Raw genomic sequence first — 24,380 nt, 5'->3', positions numbered from 1 at the left:
CACTGATGACATCACAAGCACAGTGCTCTCTGCTGACATCTCTGTCCATTTTAGCAACCGTGCATAGCAGATGTATGCTAAGGGCAGCATGGTGGCTCAGTGGTTAGTACTGCTGCCTTGCAGTGCTGGGGACTTGGTTCAAATCCCACTAAGGACAACAATAAATAAAGCGTTATTATTATTATAATAACATCAGCAGAGAGAACTGTGGTCGTGATGTCATCAGAGAGCATTCCAAAAAGAAAATAATTTCCTCTGTAGTATTCAGCTGCTAATAAGTACAGGAAGGATTAAGATTTTTTAATAGAAGTAATTTACAAATATGTTTAACTTTCTGCCACCAGTTGATTTAAAAGAAAAAAGGTTTTCACCGGAGTACCCCTTTAACTTTCTGGAATCAGTTGATTTAAAAAAAAAAATTCCACTGGAGTACCACTTTAAGGCCTGCGATGGAGGTGGGTAAAGGTTTGATGCTTCCGCATGTGTCAAGTGACCGAATGTGTAATCAGAAAATTACATTTGAACAAACACATTTATAAGCATTTTTGGTATTTTTGTTTTTCTAATTTTCCATATCTATTTTATAAAAATAATGCCGTTTTTCATCCTGGCTACTAAGCTAATATTAAGCTGTTCTGTCCAGAAAACATTTCAGCAGTCTCCTCTTAATCATCACTAGAAGAGTTACAACAAAAAGTGACACCAGTATAGAGCTAAAACAGGATCATGTTATATACAACATGCAATTGTTTAACCCTTCTCTCCCTACCTGCACAATGACCTTTGCGCAGGTCACAGAGGATGCTTAGACATTCTCCCCTAGAAGTCAATAAGTCTTCTCCATATTATTGCTTCTGATGGTTCATGTGGCTGTTGTAATAAATATATGTAAATGTTCTTAACAGAGCAGAAGCTTAGAAAATATGGCTTCCCCCATGATATTGTACAAAAATATAAACTACAGTAATGTACTATGAGAAAACAGAAACAGATTAGACAAAAAAAAGAACATGTTAAGTATTGGGCTCTAATGAGTAAAATAAACAAAAAAAACTAAGATTAAAGTCTTATACTACCTTTAAAAGATAAAGGTCCGGAACAACTTCCAGCATTCAGGCACCTTCAGTATAGGTGGATTATATATAGAATATTAAGATATTACAATAAAGTTAACATGTTGCTTGACAGCAATATACGTCTGTGTGCTCCCAGAAATAAGACCTAACACTCAGTATTCAGTGTGATCAGAAAGACGTATTTAAAGAACAGAACAGCCAATCCCCATCCGTCCAGGGAGCAATAACTACCGGTGCTGTGAAAATGATTAATCCACACGTAATTATGATCCTGCCATCATTAGACTCTTCCTTAGTCAGTGTCTTGTTATATCACACACATCCTCATTGAGATACACGATACATTGGTGTTACCAGATTGGACAATGGATTATTCTATGGCTTTTGGTGTCCCTCTCCGACCTGAAATGTATTTTAGTTGTGGAGAGAATTTATAGAAAGACACTTTTTATCCATAAAATGTTATCCCAACAAATGCTGAGTTGTTCTATTGTAGAACAGAAAATGTTGAAGTGTGTTATGATGGTTGATATAGGGTTGGAATGGTTCTAAAGGGTATAAGGGAATATTATTTTGGGTCCAGATTCTGACACTAGCACAAAGCTACAAAGTTTAAAAGCAGATCTTTGGGTGCATTCACACCACGTTTTTGCAATACAGTTCCTGTATACATTTTCTATGGGAAAACCGTATGGAACCGTATTCAAAACTGTATGCATTGACTCTCCATTGAAAACCGTATGCCAAAAGATGCATCAGGTTGTGTCCGTTTTGCATCCTGTACGGTTTTGTCAGTTTTTTTCCCCGTACCCAAAACCGTAGTCTACCACGGTTTTTGGTCCGGGTGAAAAACTGTAATAAACTGTATATGTTTTTTTTTTTTAACATGGGAATCAATGGGAACCGTACAGAACCGTATGTGCATACGGCTCCATCCGGTTTTCACCATGCGGTTTTTGACTTTGCACAGTTTTTTTTCTAGAATTTCAATCAAACAAGTAAAACTATGCAATCGGACATCATTTTTCAAACCGTATACGATTTTTAACTGTATACGGGTTGAAATTTGTACACACGTTTTGATACAGTTTAGTAAGGTTTTGAGGAATCCGTTTTTCATCAAAAACCTGATACGGGAATTGTATTGCAAAAACGTGGTGTGAATGCACCCTTAAATGGGCACTGTCAGATTCAAAAGATTTCTTATTCAAAAGTTTTTTTTTGTCAACAGCAAAACATAAGGAGGGTGTCAGGCCCAAGGCCTGATTATGGAAACATACATGTATTTTATAATTGTATCTGTGTATAAACTAAGAACTGGGGGTGAGGGGCATTCAGACGGTGTATCCTTTGTTTTTGTGTATTGCATTTTATTGGGTCTGGCTGTTTGGTATCTCCTTTGAAGTCGTGCACTTTGGTCCCATCATATAATCAAACAGATAAGGGGTCAGGAAGAGAGATGTCCCACCTGGTGGGATCAGAGGGGAGGGGGGGAATGGAGTTTCCCTCCAAAGAAGCAGATATAAGATTTAAAATGCTGGTCTCAACTGTTGTTCAAGGCTGGGCCAAAAGCTGACAAGAGCTGGACTCTCACTGACAAGGATGGTTATACCATCATGCTGTAAGAACTTCATCTTTTGTTTTCTGAACTTGCCTTGCTAAACTCTTTCATATTTTTGTAACTGTATGTAATTTGTTTATTTTTATATGTATAGCACTGTGATACCTTTTATCAGATTAAATGTTTAATTAATCAGCTCTGGTCTTTGATCTCTAAATATAGGAGCTCACCTTTCTGAAGGATGCTCTGGTTAAACACGTTTATCTAAGGGTTAATTTGGTGACTTGCTGGGACTAGTAATGGATACCCAGAGGTCTGGCGGCTTTAACCCTTGCACCATCACGCTCTCTCTAATGTCTTAGCTGGACCGATAAGGTGTGATTGTGACAGAGGGATCTCAAAAACTTTTTATATGTTGTACATCTTGACAAAACTTTAACCTTTCTAATACATTTTATAAGAATTATTTTTTTACCCTTTTATAGAAATCATGGCTTATAAAAAATGCCCCTTGGGGTCCCCATACCATCCAGAACATAATTCTGTCTGGCTGCAGCATCATATTTGTCCCAGCTGAAGCACAGGCTGGGACAAAGTCCAGTAATTGAGGGTGAGACTAGCACTCCTCTGTGCTCATTCCTGTCCTATCAGACTGCAGCATGAAAAACAGAGAGAAGGGGTTACAGAGCAGCCAGAAGTGATTGGATGAAAAGGCCCAGCACAGCACAGCAGACTCAGGGAGGAAGATGAGTCATGCCACCGCTAAAGCACATAATGAGAAACCAAATGAGCAAGAGAAAGCAAATTCTATGTACATGATCAAGATTAGGTACTAACACATAACAATTGTTACGCCGAGCGCTCCGGGTCCCTGCTCCTCCCCGGAGCGCTCGCGGCGTTCCTTTCTCTGCAGTGCCCCAGTCAGACCCGCTGACCGGGAGCGCTGCACTGACACTGCCGGCGGGGATGCGATTCGCATAGCGGGACGCGCCCGCTCGCGAATCGCATCCCAAGTCACTCACCTGTCCCAGCCCCCGGCTGTCATGTCCTGGCGCGCGGCTCCGCTCCTTAGGGCGCGCCAGCTCTCTAAGATTTAAAGGGCCAGTGCACCAATAATTGGTGCCTGGCCCAATCAGCCTATTAGCTTCCACCTGCTCCCTGGCTATATTACCTCCCTTCCCCTGCACTTCCTTGCCGGATCTTGTTGCCTTGTGCCAGTGAAAGTGTTTAGTGTTGTCCAAAGCCTGTGTTCCAGATCTTCTGCTATCCACATTGACTACGAACCTTGCCGCCTGCCCCGACCTTCTGCTATGTCTGACCTTGCCTCTGCCTAATCCTTCTGTCCCACGCCTTCTCAGCAGTCAGCGAGGTTGAGCCGTTGCCGGTGGATACGACCTGGTTGCTACCGCCGCAGCAAGACCATCCCACTTTGCGGCGGGCTCTGGTGAATACCAGTAGCATCTTAGAACCGGTCCACCGACACGGTCCACGCCAATCCCTCGCTGACACAGAGGATCCACATCCAGCTAGCCGAATCGTGACAGTAGATCCAGCCATGTATCCCGCTGAGGTGCCGCTGCCAAGTCTCGCTGACCTACCCACGGTGGTCGCCCAGCAATCGCAGCAAATTGCCCAACAAGGACAGCAGCTGTCGCAGTTGACCGCCACGTTACAGCAACTTCTGCCACTGCTACAGCAGCAACCATCTCCTCCGCCAGCTCCTAGTTTCCGCTTGTCCCTGCCGGACAAATTTGATGGGGACTCTAGACTCTGCCGTGGATTCTTATCTCAATGTTCCCTACATATGGAGATGCTGTCGGACCAATTTCCTACAGAACGGTCTAAGGTGGCGTTCGTAGTGAGTCTTCTATCTGGAAAGGCCTTGTCTTGGGCCACACCGCTCTGGGACCGCAATGATCCTGCCACAGTCCAGTCCTTCTTCGCTGAAGTCCGTAGTGTCTTCGAGGAACCAGCCCGAGCTTCTTCTGCCGAGACTGCCCTGCTGAACCTGGTCCAGGGTAATTCTTCAGTAGGCGAGTACGCCATCCGATTTCGTACTCTCGCTTCCGAATTATCTTGGAATAACAAGGCTCTCTGCGCGACCTTTAAAAAAGGCCTATCCAGTAACATCAAGGATGTGCTGGCCGCACGAGAGATTCCTGCCAACCTGCGAGAACTTATCCATTTGGCCACCCGCATTGACATGCGTTTTTCTGAGAGACACCAGGAGCTCCGCCAGGAAAAAGACCTTGATCTCTAGGCACCTCCCTCACAGTATCCTTTGCAATCTACCCCTGTGCCTCCCGCCGAGGAGGCTATGCAAGTGGATCGGTCTCGCCTGACCCTTGAAGAGAGGACTCGCCGTAGGGATAACAATTTATGTCTGTACTGCGCCAGTACCGAACACTTCTTGGTGGATTGCCCTATTCGCCCTCCACGTCTGGGAAACGCACTCACGCACCCAGCTCACGTGGGTGTGGCGTCTCTTGGTACGAAGTCTGCTTCTCCACGTCTCATTGTGCCCGTGCGGATTTCTCCTTCTGCCAACTCTTCCTTCTCTGCCGCGGCCTTCTTGGACTCTGGTTCTTCTGGAAATTTTATTCTGGCCTCTTTGGTGAATAAGTTCTGCATCCCGGTGACCCGTCTCGTCAAGCCGCTCTACATTTCCTCGGTCAACGGAGTTAAATTGGACTGCATCGTGCGTTACCGCACAGAACCCCTCTTAATGTGCATTGGACCCCATCACGAAAAGATTGAATTGTTCGTCCTTCCCAACTGTACCTCTGAAGTCCTCCTCGGTCTGCCATGGCTCCAGCATCATTCTCCCACCCTTGACTGGACCACCGGGGAGATCAAGAATTGGGGTCCTGCTTGCCGCAAGAAATGCCTCACGTCTCCTCCGAGTCCCGTCAGGCAAGCCTCGGTGCCTCCTCCTACATCTGGTCTCCCCAAAGCCTATCAGGACTATGCTTTGCCTCCTCATAGCCCCTGTCCTGGTAACACTCTGCCCCGTGCCAAGCTTCACCCTCTGCCCTCCCTCCCCATTCCCACTCCTGCTCAACTGCCTGCATTTGATGAGGAAACCCTACAGTCGCTCCCAGTGTCCTCGTCCCACGTGAAGCAATTGCCGGACAAAAAAAAAGGGGGAGAGCTAAGGGGGGGGTACTGTTACCGCTAACCTGGAGGGCTGCACTGACACTGCCGGCGGGGATGCGATTCGCATAGCGGGACGCGCCCGCTCGCGAATCGCTTCCCAAGTCACTCACCTGTCCCAGCCCCCGGCTGTCATGTCCTGGCGTGCGCGGCTCCGCTCCTTAGGGCGTGCGCGCGCCAGCTCTCTAAGATTTAAAGGGCCAGTGCACCAATGATTGGTGCCTGGCCCAATCAGCCTATTAGCTTCCACCTGCTCCCTGGCTATATTACCTCACTTCCCCTGCACTTCCTTGCCGGATATTGTTGCCTTGTGCCAGTGAAAGCGTTTAGTGTTGTCCAAAGCCTGTGTTCCAGATCTTCTGCTATCCACATTGACTACGAACCTTGCCGCCTGCCCCGACCTTCTGCTACGTCTGACCTTGCCTCTGCCTAATCCTTCTGTCCCACGCCTTCTCAGCAGTCAGCGAGGTTGAGCCGTTGCCGGTGGATACGACCTGGTTGCTACCGCCGCAGCAAGACCATCCCGCTTTGCGGTGGGCTCTGGTGAATACCAGTAGCATCTTAGAATCGGTCCACCGACACGGTCCACGCCAATCCCTCGCTGACACAGAGGATCCACATCCAGCTAGCCGAATCGTGACAACAATTAACAATTTTTTTGTGGGATATGACCAGTAGTGATAAGCACTAATATTCGTAATGCAAATTTTTATAGCAAATATTGGCACTCATTTTTTTCACATGCAAATTTGTATGCAAATTTTCCATGTGAATTTTCGCATTGGGAAAAAAAGTGAACGAATATAGCGAATATGCGAATTTCGCAAACATAGGATGAATCATCATCAATATATTCACAAAATATTGGGAACTCGAATATGGCCCTTGCCACTCATCACTAATGACCAGTACTCTTTAAAGCTCTTATACCCCAAGATAAAACATATAACAGTGTTATTATCCTTCACATGACATTCATAATAGTTTTGTCTTCCACTTTAGAGTGCCCCTATTTATGGCTCTCATTTTATTAGCCAGGGCACAGAGTCGACACAAATAGCACCAAACAGTGTGGAGGACCTAAAACAACCAGGCATTACACAGCTAGCCCAATGGCTTCAATGGGAAATGTGCAATGCACAACTACCCCTGTGGTGGCAGAAAAACTCACATGTTCATTATTTTGGTGGAATCTGGATCTGCATCGGAAGTTCCACTACAGAAGATTCGTAGTGTGCACTGAGCAGAATTCCATTGAGATTTGGATTCAGCTGCAAGCAGATTCCGCTCGAATTTAAAGGAGATGTCCAGCGCAGACTTTTTCTATTCCGTCCTGCCCGGGCTGCAAAAAAAGCCAAAACAAACTTTCACTTACCTCCATATGTTGCCCCGGAGCTCGGCAACAGCTGATCGGTCGGCTGGGCTGTTTACTTCCTACTTCCTTTAGCCCGATACGTTACTATCACCGGCCGCAGCGATGTCCCACCTCGGCCGGTGATAGGCTGAAGCGCCGTGTGATGTACTGGGCTAAAGGAAGTAGGAAGTAAACAGCCCGGCCGACCATTTAGCTGTTGCCGAGTTCCGGGGCAACATATGGAGGTAAGTGAAAGTTTGTTTTGTCTTTTTTTGCAGCCCGGGCAGGACGGAATAGAAAAAGTCTGCGCCGGACATCTCCTTTAATTCTGTAGTGTGTATGTGCCCATAGGTGTTGATCGAGACAAAGAATATTTGCCAGTTCTTGGCAATCTTCACCTTTTCAGGATTGGGCTGGACTCCCTCGGCACTGACGACATGACCCTGGTAGTGTACCTGGGGCTTAAGCAAATGACACTTTGACGGCTTAATCTCCAACCCATGTTTGATCAGAACTTGGAAGACGTCTCACAGATGACTGAGGTGCTCTTGGTAGGACTTGGAATACACAATGACATCGTACAGGTACAATAGGACAAAGGCACCGTTCCATCAGCCGCTGAAATGTAGCAGGGGCATTACATAGCCCAAATGGCATACTTTTAAACTCAAACAATCCCATGGGTGTTACAAAGGCGATCTTCTCTCGGTCCTCTATGGCCATAGGCACTTGCTAATATCCTCTGGTTAAGTCCAAGGTGGAGAAGTAAGCAGCCGACCCAAGGGCTGTGAGTGACTCTTCGATTCTGGAATCGTGTGTGACATTGTTTAACTTCCTGTAGTAAACACAAAAGCAGATAGTTCTGTCTTTTTTCTTGACCAGAAGGGGCTCTGACTTTCTTGAATGACGTCCGCCTCTTTCATATCGGCCAGCATCTTCTTGACAGTCTGATAAATGCCTGGCGCGACTGGACAGTGTCTTTCTTTAATAGGTGGGCTGTTGCAGTGAGGATTCTGTGTTGGATCATAGACATATGTCAAAAGTCTGTAGGGTGTTTTCTAAAAGCCTTGTAGTACCTTTTGGTGACGTTGACGACTCCCTTGACTTGCTCCCTTGGGGTAGTATCATCTCCTACTTGGAGTTGCGCCCACCAAGGAGTACTTGCACTGGATCCTTCAACCACTTGGGCCGCACGCTGTCAGGCCACCTTGCATTGTTAGGATGTCCCTTGACTCTATGAGATACAGCTGGGGACGACTGGAGTGTATTTAGGTAACACAGTAGCAGCATCAGACAGAATGACTAACCAGACTGGGACTCTCCCGTTGATAACTGTGACAAGGCTTCTCGCAGCTCGTACAAGGGGATGATATTCCAGTTGCATAGGTTTCAGCAGGGCTTGATAGTCCTTTTTCCTTACTCCAGGACGTGCACGGCACCAGATGATGGTCTCTGTGTTAGGTTGCAAGGTCACCGACTGGATGTCTTGTACTCGCACTCTGCAAATTTTCCCTTGCTTGCTGGCAAACTTCTGCTCCGTCTGAAGAACTTTCAAGTGGTTCTGCGCAGCCCGCTGGCCTTAAGGAGAAATGTAGGGGAGAGAGGCATGCAAGAAATCTACTATTTCAGCAAAACTGTATTTCATAATGTTCATCCCCAATATAAACTCAGTAGATCCCTTATCTGACACATTAGTTACAATCACTCCCTGCCCTCTAAGTACATGCTCTCCCAACTGAATGGTTGGCTCCCAATATCCACGTCTGGGTATTGGTTGCCCGTTACCCGCCACTACTCTAAAGTCAACGTCATCAAGCTCACACAATAAACTAGCATCGCAGTGCTTATAAAAAAACATTTTTAGGTATAGTAGACACTTGTGATCCTGTAACTATCAGCGCCTCCAACTGTACACCTTCTACAACAATTTTTGCATAGGGGCAGGAGGCGACATAAAGTGAGAGTCCTGACTGAGGTCATTCGGGGTTTGGACCTTGTGACTGTTTTCCTGAGGGCTGGTTCGCAAACTCAGAGGAAATCCGTTTAGATCCCAACACTGTATCTTCCAATGTCCTGACTTTTGCAGTAAGTACAAAAGGGCCTTTGAGTCCCCGAGGGCCTATTGGGCAGAGACAGGGACAGGTTTTCTATTGAGCAGAAACAGGGACAGGTTTTCTATGAGGGGGCTGTTCACGGTCAGGTGGAGTGGCCCGGGTGGCAAGCTCCTCCACCGCCTTAGTCAACTGTTCAATGTCCTGCTTAACACTTTGTAGGTCAGAGGCTGTGGTGACTGGCAAAGCAGATGATACTGGGGTGGGGGCCGGTGATGGTGGTGGTATGGGCCTAACTACTGCCCCTAGTGGCTCTTGGACAGGGGTACAAACTTCTTCTAACTCAGTACCGGACTCAATCCCTTGAACAGCCTCTTAAAAGCGGGGAAGGACAAATTAGGGTTTCGGACTGCTAACATTCTCAATGAGCCCCATCGATAAATCTGTCCATTAACACCTTGTTCCCCTGCTCAGGAGTTATACCATCTAGTTTTTGGACAGTCTCTAGGGCATTTTGTAGGGTTACAGTATATGCTCTCCGAGTCTCACCTGGCTTCTGTCGCCTTTCATACAGCTGGAGACGTACCTCTGACGGAGAATGTGACTCAAATGCCCGGTAGAGTCCTTCAAAGATCTGCTCTACAGTTGTCATCTCAGAGGCTGGCCAGGTGTGGACTTCCTCTAGTGCTGACCCCTGTAGTTGTCCTGTGAGCAATGGCACCTGTTGATTAGGAGGGAAAGTGTAAAAGACAAACAGACTCTGGATCCTTTTCTTGAAATCCCTCAGGGTGAAGGGGTCTCCATTGTAGGTAGGTAGGACAGGGTTACCCATGAATACTAGTGCTGATGCTGGAACACCCAGGTTGTTGATGTGGACTGCAGGCAGGACTGGTAGCATTCTGGCCGCTGGGGCAGCAGATGATCCAGCTGCTGGAGATGAAGGGGCACTGTCACCTGGTTTATCTGGAGAGCAGGGTGCCGACATCCTGTAGACTTTTTGAGTGCGCTGTCACTTTAAGAACAATTGAGTGCGCTGTCACTTTAAGATGAATTGAGTGCACTGTCACTTTAAGAAGAATTGAATGCGCTGTCACTTTAAGATGCTGGTTGAGGTGCTGCAGCAGCCTAGTCTTGACTGGGGGGGAGCACTCTAGGGGCTCTCCCCCTCGATTTTGCAGGTACCTGGAAATATTGTTGGGCACTAGGGAGTTAACGTGGCTAGTTACCGGCACCAGAGACTGGATACTGATGCCCGCAGGTATTTGCAGAGTCTAGGCTGCAGTGGGTGCCGGGCAATAGACAGCAGAGCTGGGCGCAGCCACCGGAACCTCCAATATGGCTGGTCCAGGGAACTTCCTGTTTCGGTCCGGCCGGTAAAGTCTTCACCTGTGCAACACAGGGCTGATCTTTGGTTCCTTCTCGCAACACTGAAGAGGCGTCACAACTGGGGACTGACGGGGTGGACCTGCAACCGCTTGCGCGGGAAACGCCGGACCAATTTCACTCTTTTTAGGTGCCGACACTTTACACTCCACAGAAGCATACAACGGTCTTTACTTCACCTCCCCGTTTTTTTCACAAGCGCCACTAGTAAAACACTTTTCAATGACAAAGTCCCGTACACTTTCTGGTGCAAACTTCTGTCGAATCGGCATGTGATTTTTGTAAACAGTATTGTACACAGTTCAGAATAGGGGTGAGGATTTGTGGCATATGGCGCACACCCGTATCCTGATCGTGATGCCAAAAGTTGTGGCGTGCGGGGGTCTAATATAGGGCAGATGTTGTAACCCTGGGGGCAGATGTTATTAACCCCTTCTTGTCGACACCGATGTCAAGTTACGGACAACGGTAGCTTTACTGAGGTGATACTGAGACAGGTGATACAGTCTACAGGCAGTGCAGCCAATATCCCAAGGGGGTGACCAGTGACACAGGGGGACCTCACAGGCTTGCTGGGACTTGCAGTATGTAGAGACACTTTAGTGCAGACCACGGTGACTATATAGAAGACTTGACTTGACTGACTTGGCAATTGACATGAAGATAACTTTGAGCTTACTAGAGCTGACTTTGTGGCTGCAGATTTTAGGGTTGAAGAGAGAGATGCTGGAAGAGAGAGACTGTAGCTCCACCCCTGGTTTTTATAGGGGTGTCTAGTATAGAGCCCATAGGTCACTTGAGGGGTCACCTGGTCACTAGTGCCTCCTGGGTAACAAGCACATGGTCACAGTAATTAAAGAAACATTACACTTTTAACATTTAAAATATGTACATAGGGGATAACACTGTAGGGGGCCCTGGGGATATAAAAGGACTCTGCCTGACAGGGCAGAAGAAGGGTACGGGGAAACACCATCCCGTACTGGGCCACCACAAAAACATGTCTAAAAAATGTTGGGTGTTGATTTTTGTGGCCCGTCTTAATATTTTCTAATAAGTAAATTACTTCTTTTTGATTCTTCCTAGACATTAAAGCCCAATGTATAATATAAGAACAATCAGCTGTTTCTGTGTAATACAAGTGTTATTATTTACTTCCTTCAGTCCCAAATAATCCGTCTTTATTGTCTCCAGAGAAGGAGCCTGATCTTGTTTCTCCCTGATAAAGATGCATTGTGTTGTCTTTTACTTTCTTTAGTCTAAATCTCAATGTGTGAAATTAAATCTATTCTTAAGCATGGAGAATTTTCCAGTAATTAGGAAGCTAGATGTCCCCGTGGTGCCCGGATACTAACAAGCTCCTGCCGATTCCCATCTAACAAGGAATGAAAGCTTCTGTAGCCAACAACTCATTTGAGTTACAATAAAAAAAGAAGGGATTACTATGATGATCTGCACAACTACAAACTGGCTACATGTAGTTAAAGGGTCAGCACATCTAAATTCCTCACCTGCTAGTTCTTTCTCTGATCAGTCGCATCAGTGATTGTGGAGGTGGGAGGCATAGTAGACATCCTGTGAATCATCCCTGCAAATCCCTACAGTAAGGCTATGTTCACCCGTCGGAATGTCCGCACAGAAAATTCTGCAGATTCTGCTGCGCACGGGACTGCGTCATTTCATAGAGGGGTGCTGCACACAGGATTGCGTTGTCTCATAGACGACTATGCATTTCGTGCAGAGTCCGCAGAAAGAATGAACAGGTTAATTCTTTCTGCAAACACAGAAATCGGAATTTCAGCACAACAAACATCTGGCACGGAAATTCCGCTGTGTACACAGTGCAGCAGAATCCTGTTGAATTCAATGGGACACTGCTGCTCCAGTGGCATTCCAGTGCGGAATAGACTTAGGCTATATTCACACGGCAGAATTTACACACATCTGCACCAATTTCACATCTGCATTCCTGTGTGTGGTTTCTGGCTTGTGCAGAATCGGTGCGGATTCCGTGGGGAATCCATTCCGAATCCACATGAAGAAATTCTAAAGTGTGAATGGGAGTGCGGATTTCCATTAAAGTCTATTGTGCATTAATTTGATGCAAAATTTGCATGTGGAATCCGTGCGGAATTCTGCATGTGGAAATTCTGCCGTGTGAATATATCCTAAGGCTATGTTCACCTGACGCAATGTCCGCACGGAGAATCTCTGTGCGGACATTCTGCGAACTGCTAGGACCGCACAGGAATGCACCGTCTCATAGACAACTATGCATTCCGCGGGGACTCCGAACAAAGAATGAACGTGTTCATTCTTTGTGCGCACAAGGAAAATGGCTCTTCCGTGCTGAAAACATCTGGCACGGAAATTTTGCCATGTGCACAGAGCAGCAGAATCTTGTTAAATTCAACTGGACTCTGCTGCAGCTGAATCTCTGTGCTTGATTCCAATGTGGAATCTGGCACGGAAATTCTGCTGTGTGATCCTAGCCTTAGAGTCTTTCCTGTTGGAGGCAGCTAACAGCGAACAATTACTCAGCTGAACAACTCAAACTTTAGTTTTGAAAAAAGGCGAAAAGGAAAAATTGAGAAACTGGTTTGTTGAGACACATAGCATAAATTGTCTTTACCTAGGCCTCATGGTTTGAAGGCTGAGATGATATTAATCATATTCATAACAAAACTATCCTCAGAGACTGTAAGAAGCAAGCGCTCATGCAGGTAAAATCTTGGAATACAGGTGATTGCTTGAAAACTCGAGTTACAAGGACATGAAAGATAGCAAGGAAATCTATCTAGGGTGGAAGATGTTCAGGAGTTACTGTATATTTAAAGGTATATGTACAATTCTAACAATGCAGTGATGTGGAATTCCTATCGCCCTACGCCCAGGACATGCAGTTTCGGGCGCCAGGCAGGTGAATTTTTCCTGACAAGCACAGTGGCGCTCAGCAGTCTGTATGGAGCGGGCTCCCGACTCGTGCCCGCTCCATACTCTACAGCCCCTGGTAGTTCTCAGTAGCTGGGGGCCGCCGCTAATACCCAGCATGTGGCGATTGCTGCGGCTGGCTATTAACCCTTTTTAAAAGCTGACAGCGGCATCTAAAGGGACATGTGAATGCTCCCTGATGGGCTAGTGGAGTGGATGACGCCCCTCAGCGCGATCGCAGGGGGTGGGGGGAGATGGGGATGATCCACTATAGAGGTAGCCGGAGGGCTTACCTCTGCTTCCATGGTGTCTGTGGCTCTGTCATTGATAGAGCCTGGCTGGACTAGGCTCTATCAATGGATCGCAGAGCACACAGATCAATGGAGTTCAATAGAACTCTATTGATCTGTATGAGGAATCTAATGATTCCTCCTAAAAGTCTAATAAAGTGTAAAAAAAAGAAAAGTTTGAACAAAAGTTTAAAAGACAAACATTAACCCCTTCCATGTTAAAAGTTCAAATCACCCCCTTTTCCTATATAAATACATGTAAACATAATAAAAATAAACATATTTATTAGCACTGCGTGCGTAATTGTACGAACTTTTAAAATATAACATTATGCATCCCATACGGTAAATGACGTAAATGAAAAAAAAATAATACCAAACCACAGAATTGCAATTTTTACAATATCCCAGGAAAAAAAAAGTTAAAAAGCGATTAAAAAGTCAGATCAATACCAAAATTGTACCGATACAAAAAACTGATTATGTTGCAAAAAATTAGCCCTCATACAGCTTGGTATGCAAAATAATAAAAATAAAATAGCTACAGGGGTCGAAAAGTTCAGAATTTTTTTTTAATTAGTAAAACATGACGGAAACTATACAAATCTGGTAATGCTGTAATCAGGCCGGCCTAAATTATCAAAACAAAATGTTAGCTCAAACACAAGGTAAATGGTGTAGAAAAGAAAAACAACAAATTTGCAAAATAATCTTTTACTATTTTATAATTTTTTTTGGTTCGGAGCATATGTTATTGATAAATTAAAAGGTATCATTATAGTAGGTAGTTATGGCTATTATAGGGCGAAGAGGAAAAAATTAGAGTGTAAAAACGAAAATTGGTCCAGACATGTGGATTCTCATGAGGGACAAGTAGATTTTGCTCCATTGTAGTCCCGTGAACAAGTAGTTTTTTTTTTTTAAATTTCCACACCCCTGCAATGTCTGTTCCATGATGGGAGCTGTAGTAGGACAGATGTCTCCTGCTGTGGAAAGGGGGTGGCACTGCACCACGATCCCCGGCCAGCCATCTAGATAATAAAGCTGATCCACACTCTCAAATTTAAAAACCCCTCCGGGAGCCCTGAATGGCTACATGGTGCCGGCCATTCAGGGTTCCTGGCGGGGTATTTGAATATACATTTTTGACAGTAAAAAATAAATCCCTTAGGGAGCAGTGCAGTTGACATGCAACCCGCTCCCCCGGGTTAATAATTTTTGATAGCATCGCATTTCAAAAGTAAAAACCCGATATGATCAATCCCTCAGCCCCTGTACTACTAGACTCTGTTCCATGATGGGAGTAGTACGAGTAGACTCGTTTCCATGATGGGAGTAGTACGCTACAGTAGTCTCCCCAGCCGCCGGCAGATTTCCGCAGCTGGGGAGCTACTACTCCCATCATGGAAACGAGTCTGTTCCATGATGGGAGTAGAAGTAGTACCACAGCATAGCAGGAGTCCCGGGTGGCTGCGGAATAAAGATGCCGAATCATGCGGAATCCATGCGAACATTTCCGCATGGATTCTGCACAAATTACGCATCAATTCCGCATCTGTTTAACATCTGCAGAATTCTGAAGTGAACTAAAGCAGATGCAGAATTGATGCAGATGTGCGGAATTTAAGCTGTGTGAACACAGCCTAAGGCCGGGTTTACATGGCAGAATCTCTGCACTGAATTCCGCATGAAAATTCTGCATGAAAATGAATTTATAGCCAATTCACTTCAATGGGATTCCTGCACTGGAAATTCTGCAGCAGATTCTGCTGTGTGAATCGAACAGCAGAATCCTATTGAAGGAAATTGGCTATAAATTCATGCAGAATTCCATGCAGAATTGAGTGCAGAAATTCTGCTGTGTGACTGTGGCCTAAGGATACGTTCACACGTGCATGTAAATTTGTTTCAGAAGATTTTGCTGCTCACTAACTTTAATGGGTAGCAAAATCTGCAACCTTCAAGTAAGGTCCCACATTGGTAACTAGGAAAATCTGTGAGTTACGCTAGCATATTTGAACGGGACTGCTTGCAGTATGCAAATCTGTCAATATTGCGGACACCTAAACATGAATGGTAGCGCAACCCAGTGTAATTCCCGCAGCAGGAAAACCGTTGCTAGTTATCAGCATGTAAACATACCCTTAGGGTCTATTCACATATACAGTATTCTGCACATATTTGATGAGCAGGATTTGAAGCTACATATTTTTTGCTGCAGAGTTCAATGTAAACTAAATGAGTGAACAGCATTAAATCCTGTGCATCAAATCCTGTACATTAAATATGCGCAGGATACTGTACGTGTGAATAGACCCTTGATCTGCATAAACTGTTGAGTTTATACATTACATACCTTTTTTGGACTGATCCTGAGTTGCAGACTGTGCATTCGCAATCTCTGTGCAGACACTGAATATACAAGAACAGGAAATGCTACAAAATATCAGCTTTGAAGAATGCGAAGAACAGAAAGTAGACAAGTAACATGCTATAAGTGTGTGTGGCACTCTTAGAGTACCACATGATGTACTAGAAATTTGGTACTTGTCTATTTCTTTACAACAGAAAGTAGACAAGTAATGGGTTTTAAGTGTGCCTTTCTGTTCTATTCTGCAACCCTACATAAAAGTCTTGGATTCTTGAAACGTGTTATTTGTCTAAGTTTCAGACTTGTCTACTTTCTTTACAACAGGAAGTAGACAAATTACACGTTTCAAGTGCTAGTGGCACTCAGGGTGCCACACATATTTGAAATGCGTTACTTGCCTACTTTCAGACTTGTCTACTTTAGCTACAACAGAAAGTAGACACGTAATGCGTTTCAAGTGCGCGTGCCCTTGAAATGCATTACTTGACAACTGTTAGACTTGTCTACTTTCTTCACAACAGAAAGTAGACAAGTACATGAAACGTGTTACTTGTCTACTTTCTGCTGCATCCTGCACACCTATATATCCAAGTATTGGATTCTTTTAACTGCAACCCGGCACTGGACCTTCCCTTGTTTTTTTGTTTTGTATAAAGCAGCGGAGCAGACTACAATTTAGAGGTGTCCAGTAAAAAATGATATCCTAGAAGTGTCTGGTCACACTTCATTTCTGAACTACATTTGGTGTATGCGCCAGTAAAAAAAACGTATACTGAGCAGTATTTTTACTATGGAGTACTATGATAAGCCCAAATGAGGTTGAGTGGCCACTGAGAGCTGCAGTTCGAATCGAACTTAAAAGCCACCAATTCCAAAAACTCATTTGGACCAAAATTCCAACATATTCGGCTATGTACCTAGAATTGTACTGTAAAAAAAAAAAAAAAAAAGAAACGATCTGCGTGATTAATCCGGCTTCTTAACACTGCAGGGGACAGCATGCTCAGCCTTACACTTCAGATAACTCCTGTGGTAAAAGTGTTATCCTCCCTGCAGGTGCCTATGTTATTTTGGTGTACAGGGAACAATGCTATAGGATCCACAGTTAACCCAAATTAGCTGAATTTGACTCTTTGCGGCAATCCTATATAAAAGGAGGCATACACATTAGATAGTCAGCCACTTGATCACTCTTAATACCACCAATAACATGCAGATTCAGATGGTACATGCTATTTCAGTGGGGAGTTGACTTTGATAGTCTATCAACACCTCTAGGGGTTACTCTTTGTTGGATAAACTGTACAACTGGGTGGGATATATCCAACTTACCTATGATTCAGTTGCCTCTGCCGACACATATCTAATGTATATGGGCAGTGTTAAACCACAGATAACACAATCAGTTATTAACAAACTCTGCTCTACTACAGCTGATTCCTGAAACAAACTCAACTCTGTAGCATCCGATAACATCAACTCTCCTCATCTAATAAATTCAACACTGCTACATCAGGTAAATGACTTTGCTACATCCAACAAACAGCCCCGCTACATCAGATAAACTTGGCCCCGCCACAGTAGATTATATCAGTTACGATGATATCGCTGACGGAACAGCAGAACTGCTACATCAACTTTGCTACACTTGACAAAATCAGCACTCCTACGTATACACTATAATAAATCCTTTACTAGACGATGATTTACACTGAACATTACAAAGTAATTTAACACTGCTAGAAATGAGATGACATAGGGGACGATGCCGGAAATGTCCGAAACTTCTTAATGACATAGTAAACTCATTGCAAATACAAATGCAGATGTAGCAGGGCTGACGTGTTATTTAACTCTTTAAGGCGACATCATTCATGCACTGAGAACATGACCCAGGGTTGTATGTAATGACAACCTAATGTGAAGAAAGTTAATTAGATTTCTGCACCCGCCGAAAAGTGATAAAGCAGGGCACGTACCTTGAGAACTTCCATTGGTACCTGGGCAGCAGTTGGCAGGCTGGTGGACACGCTGACGTTAATGGCTGGTGTGTGACTGGCTGCTACTCTCTGCTGCATGAACTGAGCTGCCTGCTGCTTCTGTTGCTGTTCACGCCGTTCTTGCTCCTGCATCTGCTCACGCATGAGCTGCTGGCGTAGCAGAATCCTTGATGTCATATTGGAGGAGCTTAGTGGAGGCTTGGACGCTCCTGGATGCTCTGCTGAGCTGCTGTGAAAAGGCAAGAGATAGACTCCTAATTAGTTGGGAACATTATCGCTGTTCACAAAGCATGGGTAAAGGGGTCTGCACTGGCCTTTATACACCCAAACCCTTCACACAATGAACCGTCAACTGGCTTTCTGCCCTGTGTTCAATTTGGAAGTATAACAGTGGCCAACAAAAGGTTAATAAAGGGTTCTTCTAGAAAATGAATAACACAATGCACACAACCCACTGATACTTGGTGTCCCCATTAAACAGGGTTTCAGACTTAATTTAAAAAATAATATGGCCTGATATGGGTAAAAAATAATAAAATATACTATACTTACCTTGCTGAGTCCAGAGCCAGCACTCCAATCTTCTCCAGAGTCTATGTTTCCTTATCCTGATGACACGCTGTCCCTGCTCTCCTGATGACATTCCTAACACAATGCAGCCAGCCACTGAGGCTGCAGTGACATATTCATCAGAGCAGGGACAACGCAATATCAGGGAAATGATACAGAGGGACTGGGGCAGACGCAGGTACAGGTGCTGTACGCGGCAAGGTGAGTATAGTGTATTTTATTTGTATGGGAGGTAAAGACAAACACTGTCTGGCACTGCAAGGGTGTAGGTCACTGGTCACATATAAAGGATATTGCTGAAATGAAGCTTAAAAATACTGCTAGAGTCCAGTGGTGCAAGGTAGAAAGACACAAGACGCTTCACATAAATCCATAAGAAAGAAAGAACCGCACTTAATGGAAAATCTGTTCAGATTTTCTTTCTTTTGTACTGGAAGGGAGGTGGGTGATCGGTATGGCCGTGTTCACCCACCTCCCTTCCAGTATGAAAGAAGGAAAATCTGCAAGGATTTTTCGGTGAGTGCGGTTCTTTCTTTTTAATGGACATAGTGTATTCTATTACTTTACACCCCTAGTGGGCCGTATTTTGTTTTTTTATTCCAATCAGAGAACCCCTTTAAAGGGGTACTCCTCTGGAAAATATTATTATTATTATTATTATTTTTTTATCAACTGGTGCCATAAAGTTAAACTGATTTGCAAATTACTTCTATTTAAAAATCTTAATCCTTCCAGTACATATCAACTGCTGTATGTTGCACAGAAACTTCTTTCCTTTTTGAATTTCCTTGACCACAGTGCTCTCTGCTGACACCTCTATCCATTTTAGGAACTGTCCAGAGCAGGATAGGTTTGCTATGGGGATTTGCTCCTACTTTGGTCAGTTCCTAAAATGGACAGAGGTGTCAGCAGAGAGCACTGAGGTCAGACAAAAAGGAAATTCAAAAAGGAAAGAACTTCCTGTGCAACATACAGAAGCTGACAAGTACTGGAATGATTAAGATTTTTAAACAGAAGTGATTTACAAATCTGTTTAACTTTCTGGCACCAGTTGATTTAAAAAAAATATATTTTCCAGAGGAGTACCCCTTTAAGTCTGCCACAGTGTTACAGCTGAGGAGGTTTAATAACTGCCACCCTCAAGGAACAATGTAGAGCCCAGTGTATAAAGGACAGTGCACAACACAAAGAATCAAAAAACACCAAAGACAGAATCCCATGTCCTACCTGCCCCTTGGGACTACTAGACAGAATACAATGTTTTCAGGAGATCTTTGCTTTATATATCACATTTTGACTAAATAGGCCATTCTTAGTTTACAGTGGCCTTTTTAGGCAAACCAAGCCCATTCATGGTTTACATAGACGGTCCCACTGATTTTATTGGGAGCTATGTAATGTTGATACTGACGTTATCAAAATAATTGAAAATCAGAGCCGATTTTTTCTAAGAACACAACTGTGTGGTATAACAACTTGGCTTTATTCCGTCACATGGAACTGAGCTGCAATACCACACACAACCTGAGGTCAGGTGTTGCGCCATTTCTGGAAAAAATCAGCTCTATGTATTAAATCCAGAATAATTCCTTTTAACACTTCCTGTCAAGTTTCCCGGGAGAATACTGTAATGGCTGGGGATTCCATCAGCAGAGAACCAGGTAATAAGCTTATCTTCATTTGGGCCCTTATAACAAATAGGGAAGTCAGAGTACAATGTTTTTAATGGAATACTAAACACTAATACTAAACAAAAAAATGAACAATAATATAAATAGTACAGTATACCATTTAAATGTAGCAAACTCTCCAAAATCTCCCCTTTCTTATTTTGTCTCACATCACAATTAAAACTGAGAAATGTATGAAAAGATGCTAGTTGTGAATCCCAGGAGATCAGCTATGTCCTGTTCCTTCTCCGCACTGTCCTATTCTTGGCTGTAAGAAATCTAGCAGCAGAAGCCTCCCGCCTACCTTGTTAGTAGTAGGACAATAAGACCCCCTTGGCTCAACTTTGTCCCCCCAGCAGCAATCCAGCCTGAAGTGGAACAGTCTGGAGAGTAAAGGATTACTTTGGGATATGTTTTTTTTCTTTTTTTTAGCAAAATTTCCATTGAGTTAGGTATAAAAATAAATAACTAAACATCTACTTACCTTCCCCCATTCCCCGATGCCTCCACTGCGGTCCCCAGTGCGCTCCTCTTCTAGGTACCCTGTGGTCAATATTTCATGCTGCGGCTGAGCGATGTTTGAGCCAAATGAGCAGCAATCAAACATACTGAGCTCTGGTGTTGGGGCTCAATACATCAGATTGTCACTTAGCCAATCACTGCAGCCAGCAATTCTATATTAACCACAGGGAACCCAGAAGAGGAGCACACTGGGGACCACAGGGGGTCAATGGAGGCACTGGGGGAGCGGCAGAAGGTAAGTAGATTTTTTTATACCTTACACGATTTTGCTAAAAAATAAAAATAAAAAAAATTAAAACCTATCCGGGAGTACTCCTTTAAGGACCTATTTAGATGTGCAGATGGGATGCAGGGGAAAAGCCCTCATTTGCTGATAATCATCCTATGTAAAATGGCCTTAACCTTATATTCTGTTTAACCACTTAAGGACCCATGACGTACCGGTACGTCATGAGTCCACTCCCATTCTATAGCGGTCATAGCGGGTCGGGCCTGGCCTCTAACAACGGCCGGGACCCGTGACTAATAGCTTACGGTACTGTTCGCGGTGCCGTGCGCTATTAACCCTTTAAACGCGGCGTTCAGAGTTGATCGCTGCGTCTAAAGTAAAACTAAACTAATGCCGATTAGCTCAGGGGGCTGTTCTGGATCGCCACGGTGAAATTGCAGCATCCTGTACAGCTGTAGGACATGAGAAGGGTCCCCTTACCTGCCTCCTGTGTCCGATCGCAGCATGACTGCTCAGTGCCTGAGATCCAGGCATGAGCAGTCAAGCGGCAGAATCATCGATCAATGGTTTCCTATGAGAAACCATTGATCAATGTAAAAGATCTGTGTGTGTGCAGTGTTATAGCCCCCTATGGGAGCTATAACACTGCAAAAAAAAAAGTTAATAAAAGTTTGAATCACCCCCCTTTTCCAATTACAAAAAAAACAGTGTAAATAAAAATAAACATATGTGGTATCGCCGTGTGTGGAAATGTCCGAGCTATAAAAATATATAATTAATTTAACCACACGGTTATTGGTGTACGTGCAAAAAAATTCCAAAGTCCAAAATAGCGTATTTTTGGTCACTTTTTATATGATGAAAAAATTTATAAAAAATGATCAATAAGTCTGATCAATGCAAAAATGGTACCGCTAAAAACTTCAATCACGGTGAAAAAATTAGCCCTGATACCGCCCATACATGAAAGAATACAAAAGTTATAGGGGTCAAAAGATGTCAATTTTAAGCGTATACATTTTCCTGCATGTAGTTATGATTTTTTTCCAGAAGTACGACAAAATCAAACCTATATAAGTAGGGTATCATTTTAATCATATGGTCCTACAAAATAAAGATAAAGTGTCATTTTTACCGAACAATGTACTGTGTAGAAACGGAAGCCCCAAAAATTTACAAAATGGCGTTTTTTCTTCAATTTTGTCGCACAATTATATATTTTTTCCGTTTCGCTGTAGATTTTTGGGTAAAATGACTGATGTCATTACAAAGTAGAATTGGTGGCCAAAAAATAAGCCATCATATGGATTTTTAGGTGCAAAATTTAAAGAATTATGAATTCTTAAAGGTAAGGAGGAAAAAACAAAAGTGCAAAGATGGAAAAACCCCGGGTCCTTAAGGTTAAGAATATGTAGAAAATCCTGCTGACTGACAAACAGTGGAGGTAAATTTTTTTCTCCTGTTTACTTTTTTATGCTTAGCGTTCCTAAGTTTTGCCCACAGTGATATGACAATATATACACAGTATAAGGACAACAGATTTGTCAGTAAGAGGACTAAAAAATTGTGTGAAAGCCCTCACTACATCAAACGGCTATCTTTACTATTTGGTGGTAGTTCTTACATTATATGATCCATTGATGCATCTCCCTACTATCATGTGGAGCTTTAGCATTCAGTGCATAAATATCCATACAATCCCCAATTATAAGTGAGTCAGCAGATATGTTGGGCAAATACCTCTTCCATAGACTTGCCTAAATAACAATTCTACACAGTCACACCACCATACACTGCAAAAGTAATAGTGCAGCGTCCCAGTACCCATCTACCAGCTGCTGTAACTAGCCACTGAAACATGCCACTCCAATAGCTAGGGCTTAGGCAAAAGTGTCTGGATCTGTGGAACAACAGTTTACATGGATCATGAAGGCTTAAATAGTCCCCCCCTTCAAGACAATTGGCATAAGTCATCAGTACAGGTGAAAGTGAGACATTTTTTATATATCTTATTGGAGAAAATACCATTTTCACCTTACCAGGCTCATTTCCACCTCTTCTGCCTCCCAAAATCATAATTTGCTATAAAAGTCTGATAGACAAGCCAGAGATAGAGCCTGCAAAGGAGTAAACTGGTGAAAATTCCTTACACTGCACCATGTCACAACAACTTTACCTGAAAAGTAAGTTGAAAGTGCAGGGATCGTTTAGGTGGCAGTACCACAATACAGTGCTCAAATAACAGTGCCATTAATTGAGCAAATTTTTTATGAAATTGTATCAAAAAATTGTCAAAAACTAGTTGGCTGGGACTGTGCACTATTATACTGTAGCATACTGTAGTTTTCATTAATATTTGCAGATCACACCTGTTTTACACACTAAAATTGCTGATTGGCCATGTTCATACTGTGGAATTTCGGAGTAAAATACAGTGGTAATATTCCACTTTAAAATTCCGCTGCAGCAGAGTCACGTTGAGTTAAATCCGATTCTGCTGCACTGTGCACACGGCGTAATTTCCCGATTCTGCTCTGAAATGCATTGCCGTCTATGGAGGAGGCATATTTCCAAGTCCTAGTGCTGCCAAAACAAGCAAATGTGCAGAATGTCTGCACACATATTGCACCAGGCGAGCATAGCCTTATTAGAATGTTTCATTGGTGTTTGTTTGGGGGCAAAAAATTGCTTGAATAACAATCCAAACAATTTATTTAAAGGGGTTATCCTTTTCTGTCTAAGTGCTCTCTGATGACACCTGCCTCGGGAACTGTCCAGAGTAGAAGCAAATCCCCATAGCAAACCTATTCTGCTCTGTGCAGTTCCCGAGACAAGCAGAGATGTCAGCAGAGAGCACTGTTGCCAGACAGAAAAGAACAACTCAACTTCAGCAGCTGATAATTATTGGAAGGATTAAGATTTTTTTAATAGAAGTAATTTACAAATCTGTTTAACTTTCTGGAGCCAGTTGATATATAAAAACATTTTTTTCCTGGTATACCCCTTTAAATAACAGCAATTTCAATGTCTATTAGAGGTGAACACTGCAGCTACACCCAGTGATCACTACAGTATAATGATGCCCAGTCCCAGCAAGCTGGTGTGAGTATAGTATGTCTGATACAATGAATTATTGCTCAGCTCAATCACTACTGGACTTCTAGTTTTTAACAAAGATAATGTGAATAGGAAATGCTGAGTTCTTATGACCAGCCATCG

The 24,380-nt window shown here is 43.7% G+C and overlaps 1 protein-coding gene across 19 annotated transcripts in view; it reads right to left on the bottom strand.

Moving 5' to 3' along the window:
• Window positions 1-24,380, bottom strand: part of MITF (melanocyte inducing transcription factor) — a 294,122-nt gene that overhangs the window by 89,871 nt on the left and 179,871 nt on the right. For 15 of the 19 annotated variants that reach the window (XM_056524590.1, XM_056524593.1, XM_056524592.1 and 12 more), the window contains exon 2: window positions 18,150-18,399. In XM_056524590.1, coding sequence (XP_056380565.1) covers window positions 18,150-18,399 — 250 coding nt within the window. The remainder of the gene's footprint in view (window positions 1-18,149; window positions 18,400-24,380) is intronic. The other 4 variants (XM_056524591.1, XM_056524596.1, XM_056524601.1 and 1 more) reach the window with 1 other exon arrangement.

The sequence above is a fragment of the Hyla sarda genome, chromosome 6 (assembly GCF_029499605.1).
Source record: "Hyla sarda isolate aHylSar1 chromosome 6, aHylSar1.hap1, whole genome shotgun sequence".
Lineage (NCBI taxonomy): Eukaryota > Metazoa > Chordata > Amphibia > Anura > Hylidae > Hyla > Hyla sarda.
Note: the sequence above shows the minus strand (reverse complement) of the source record. Positions and strands in the feature narration are given on the sequence as shown.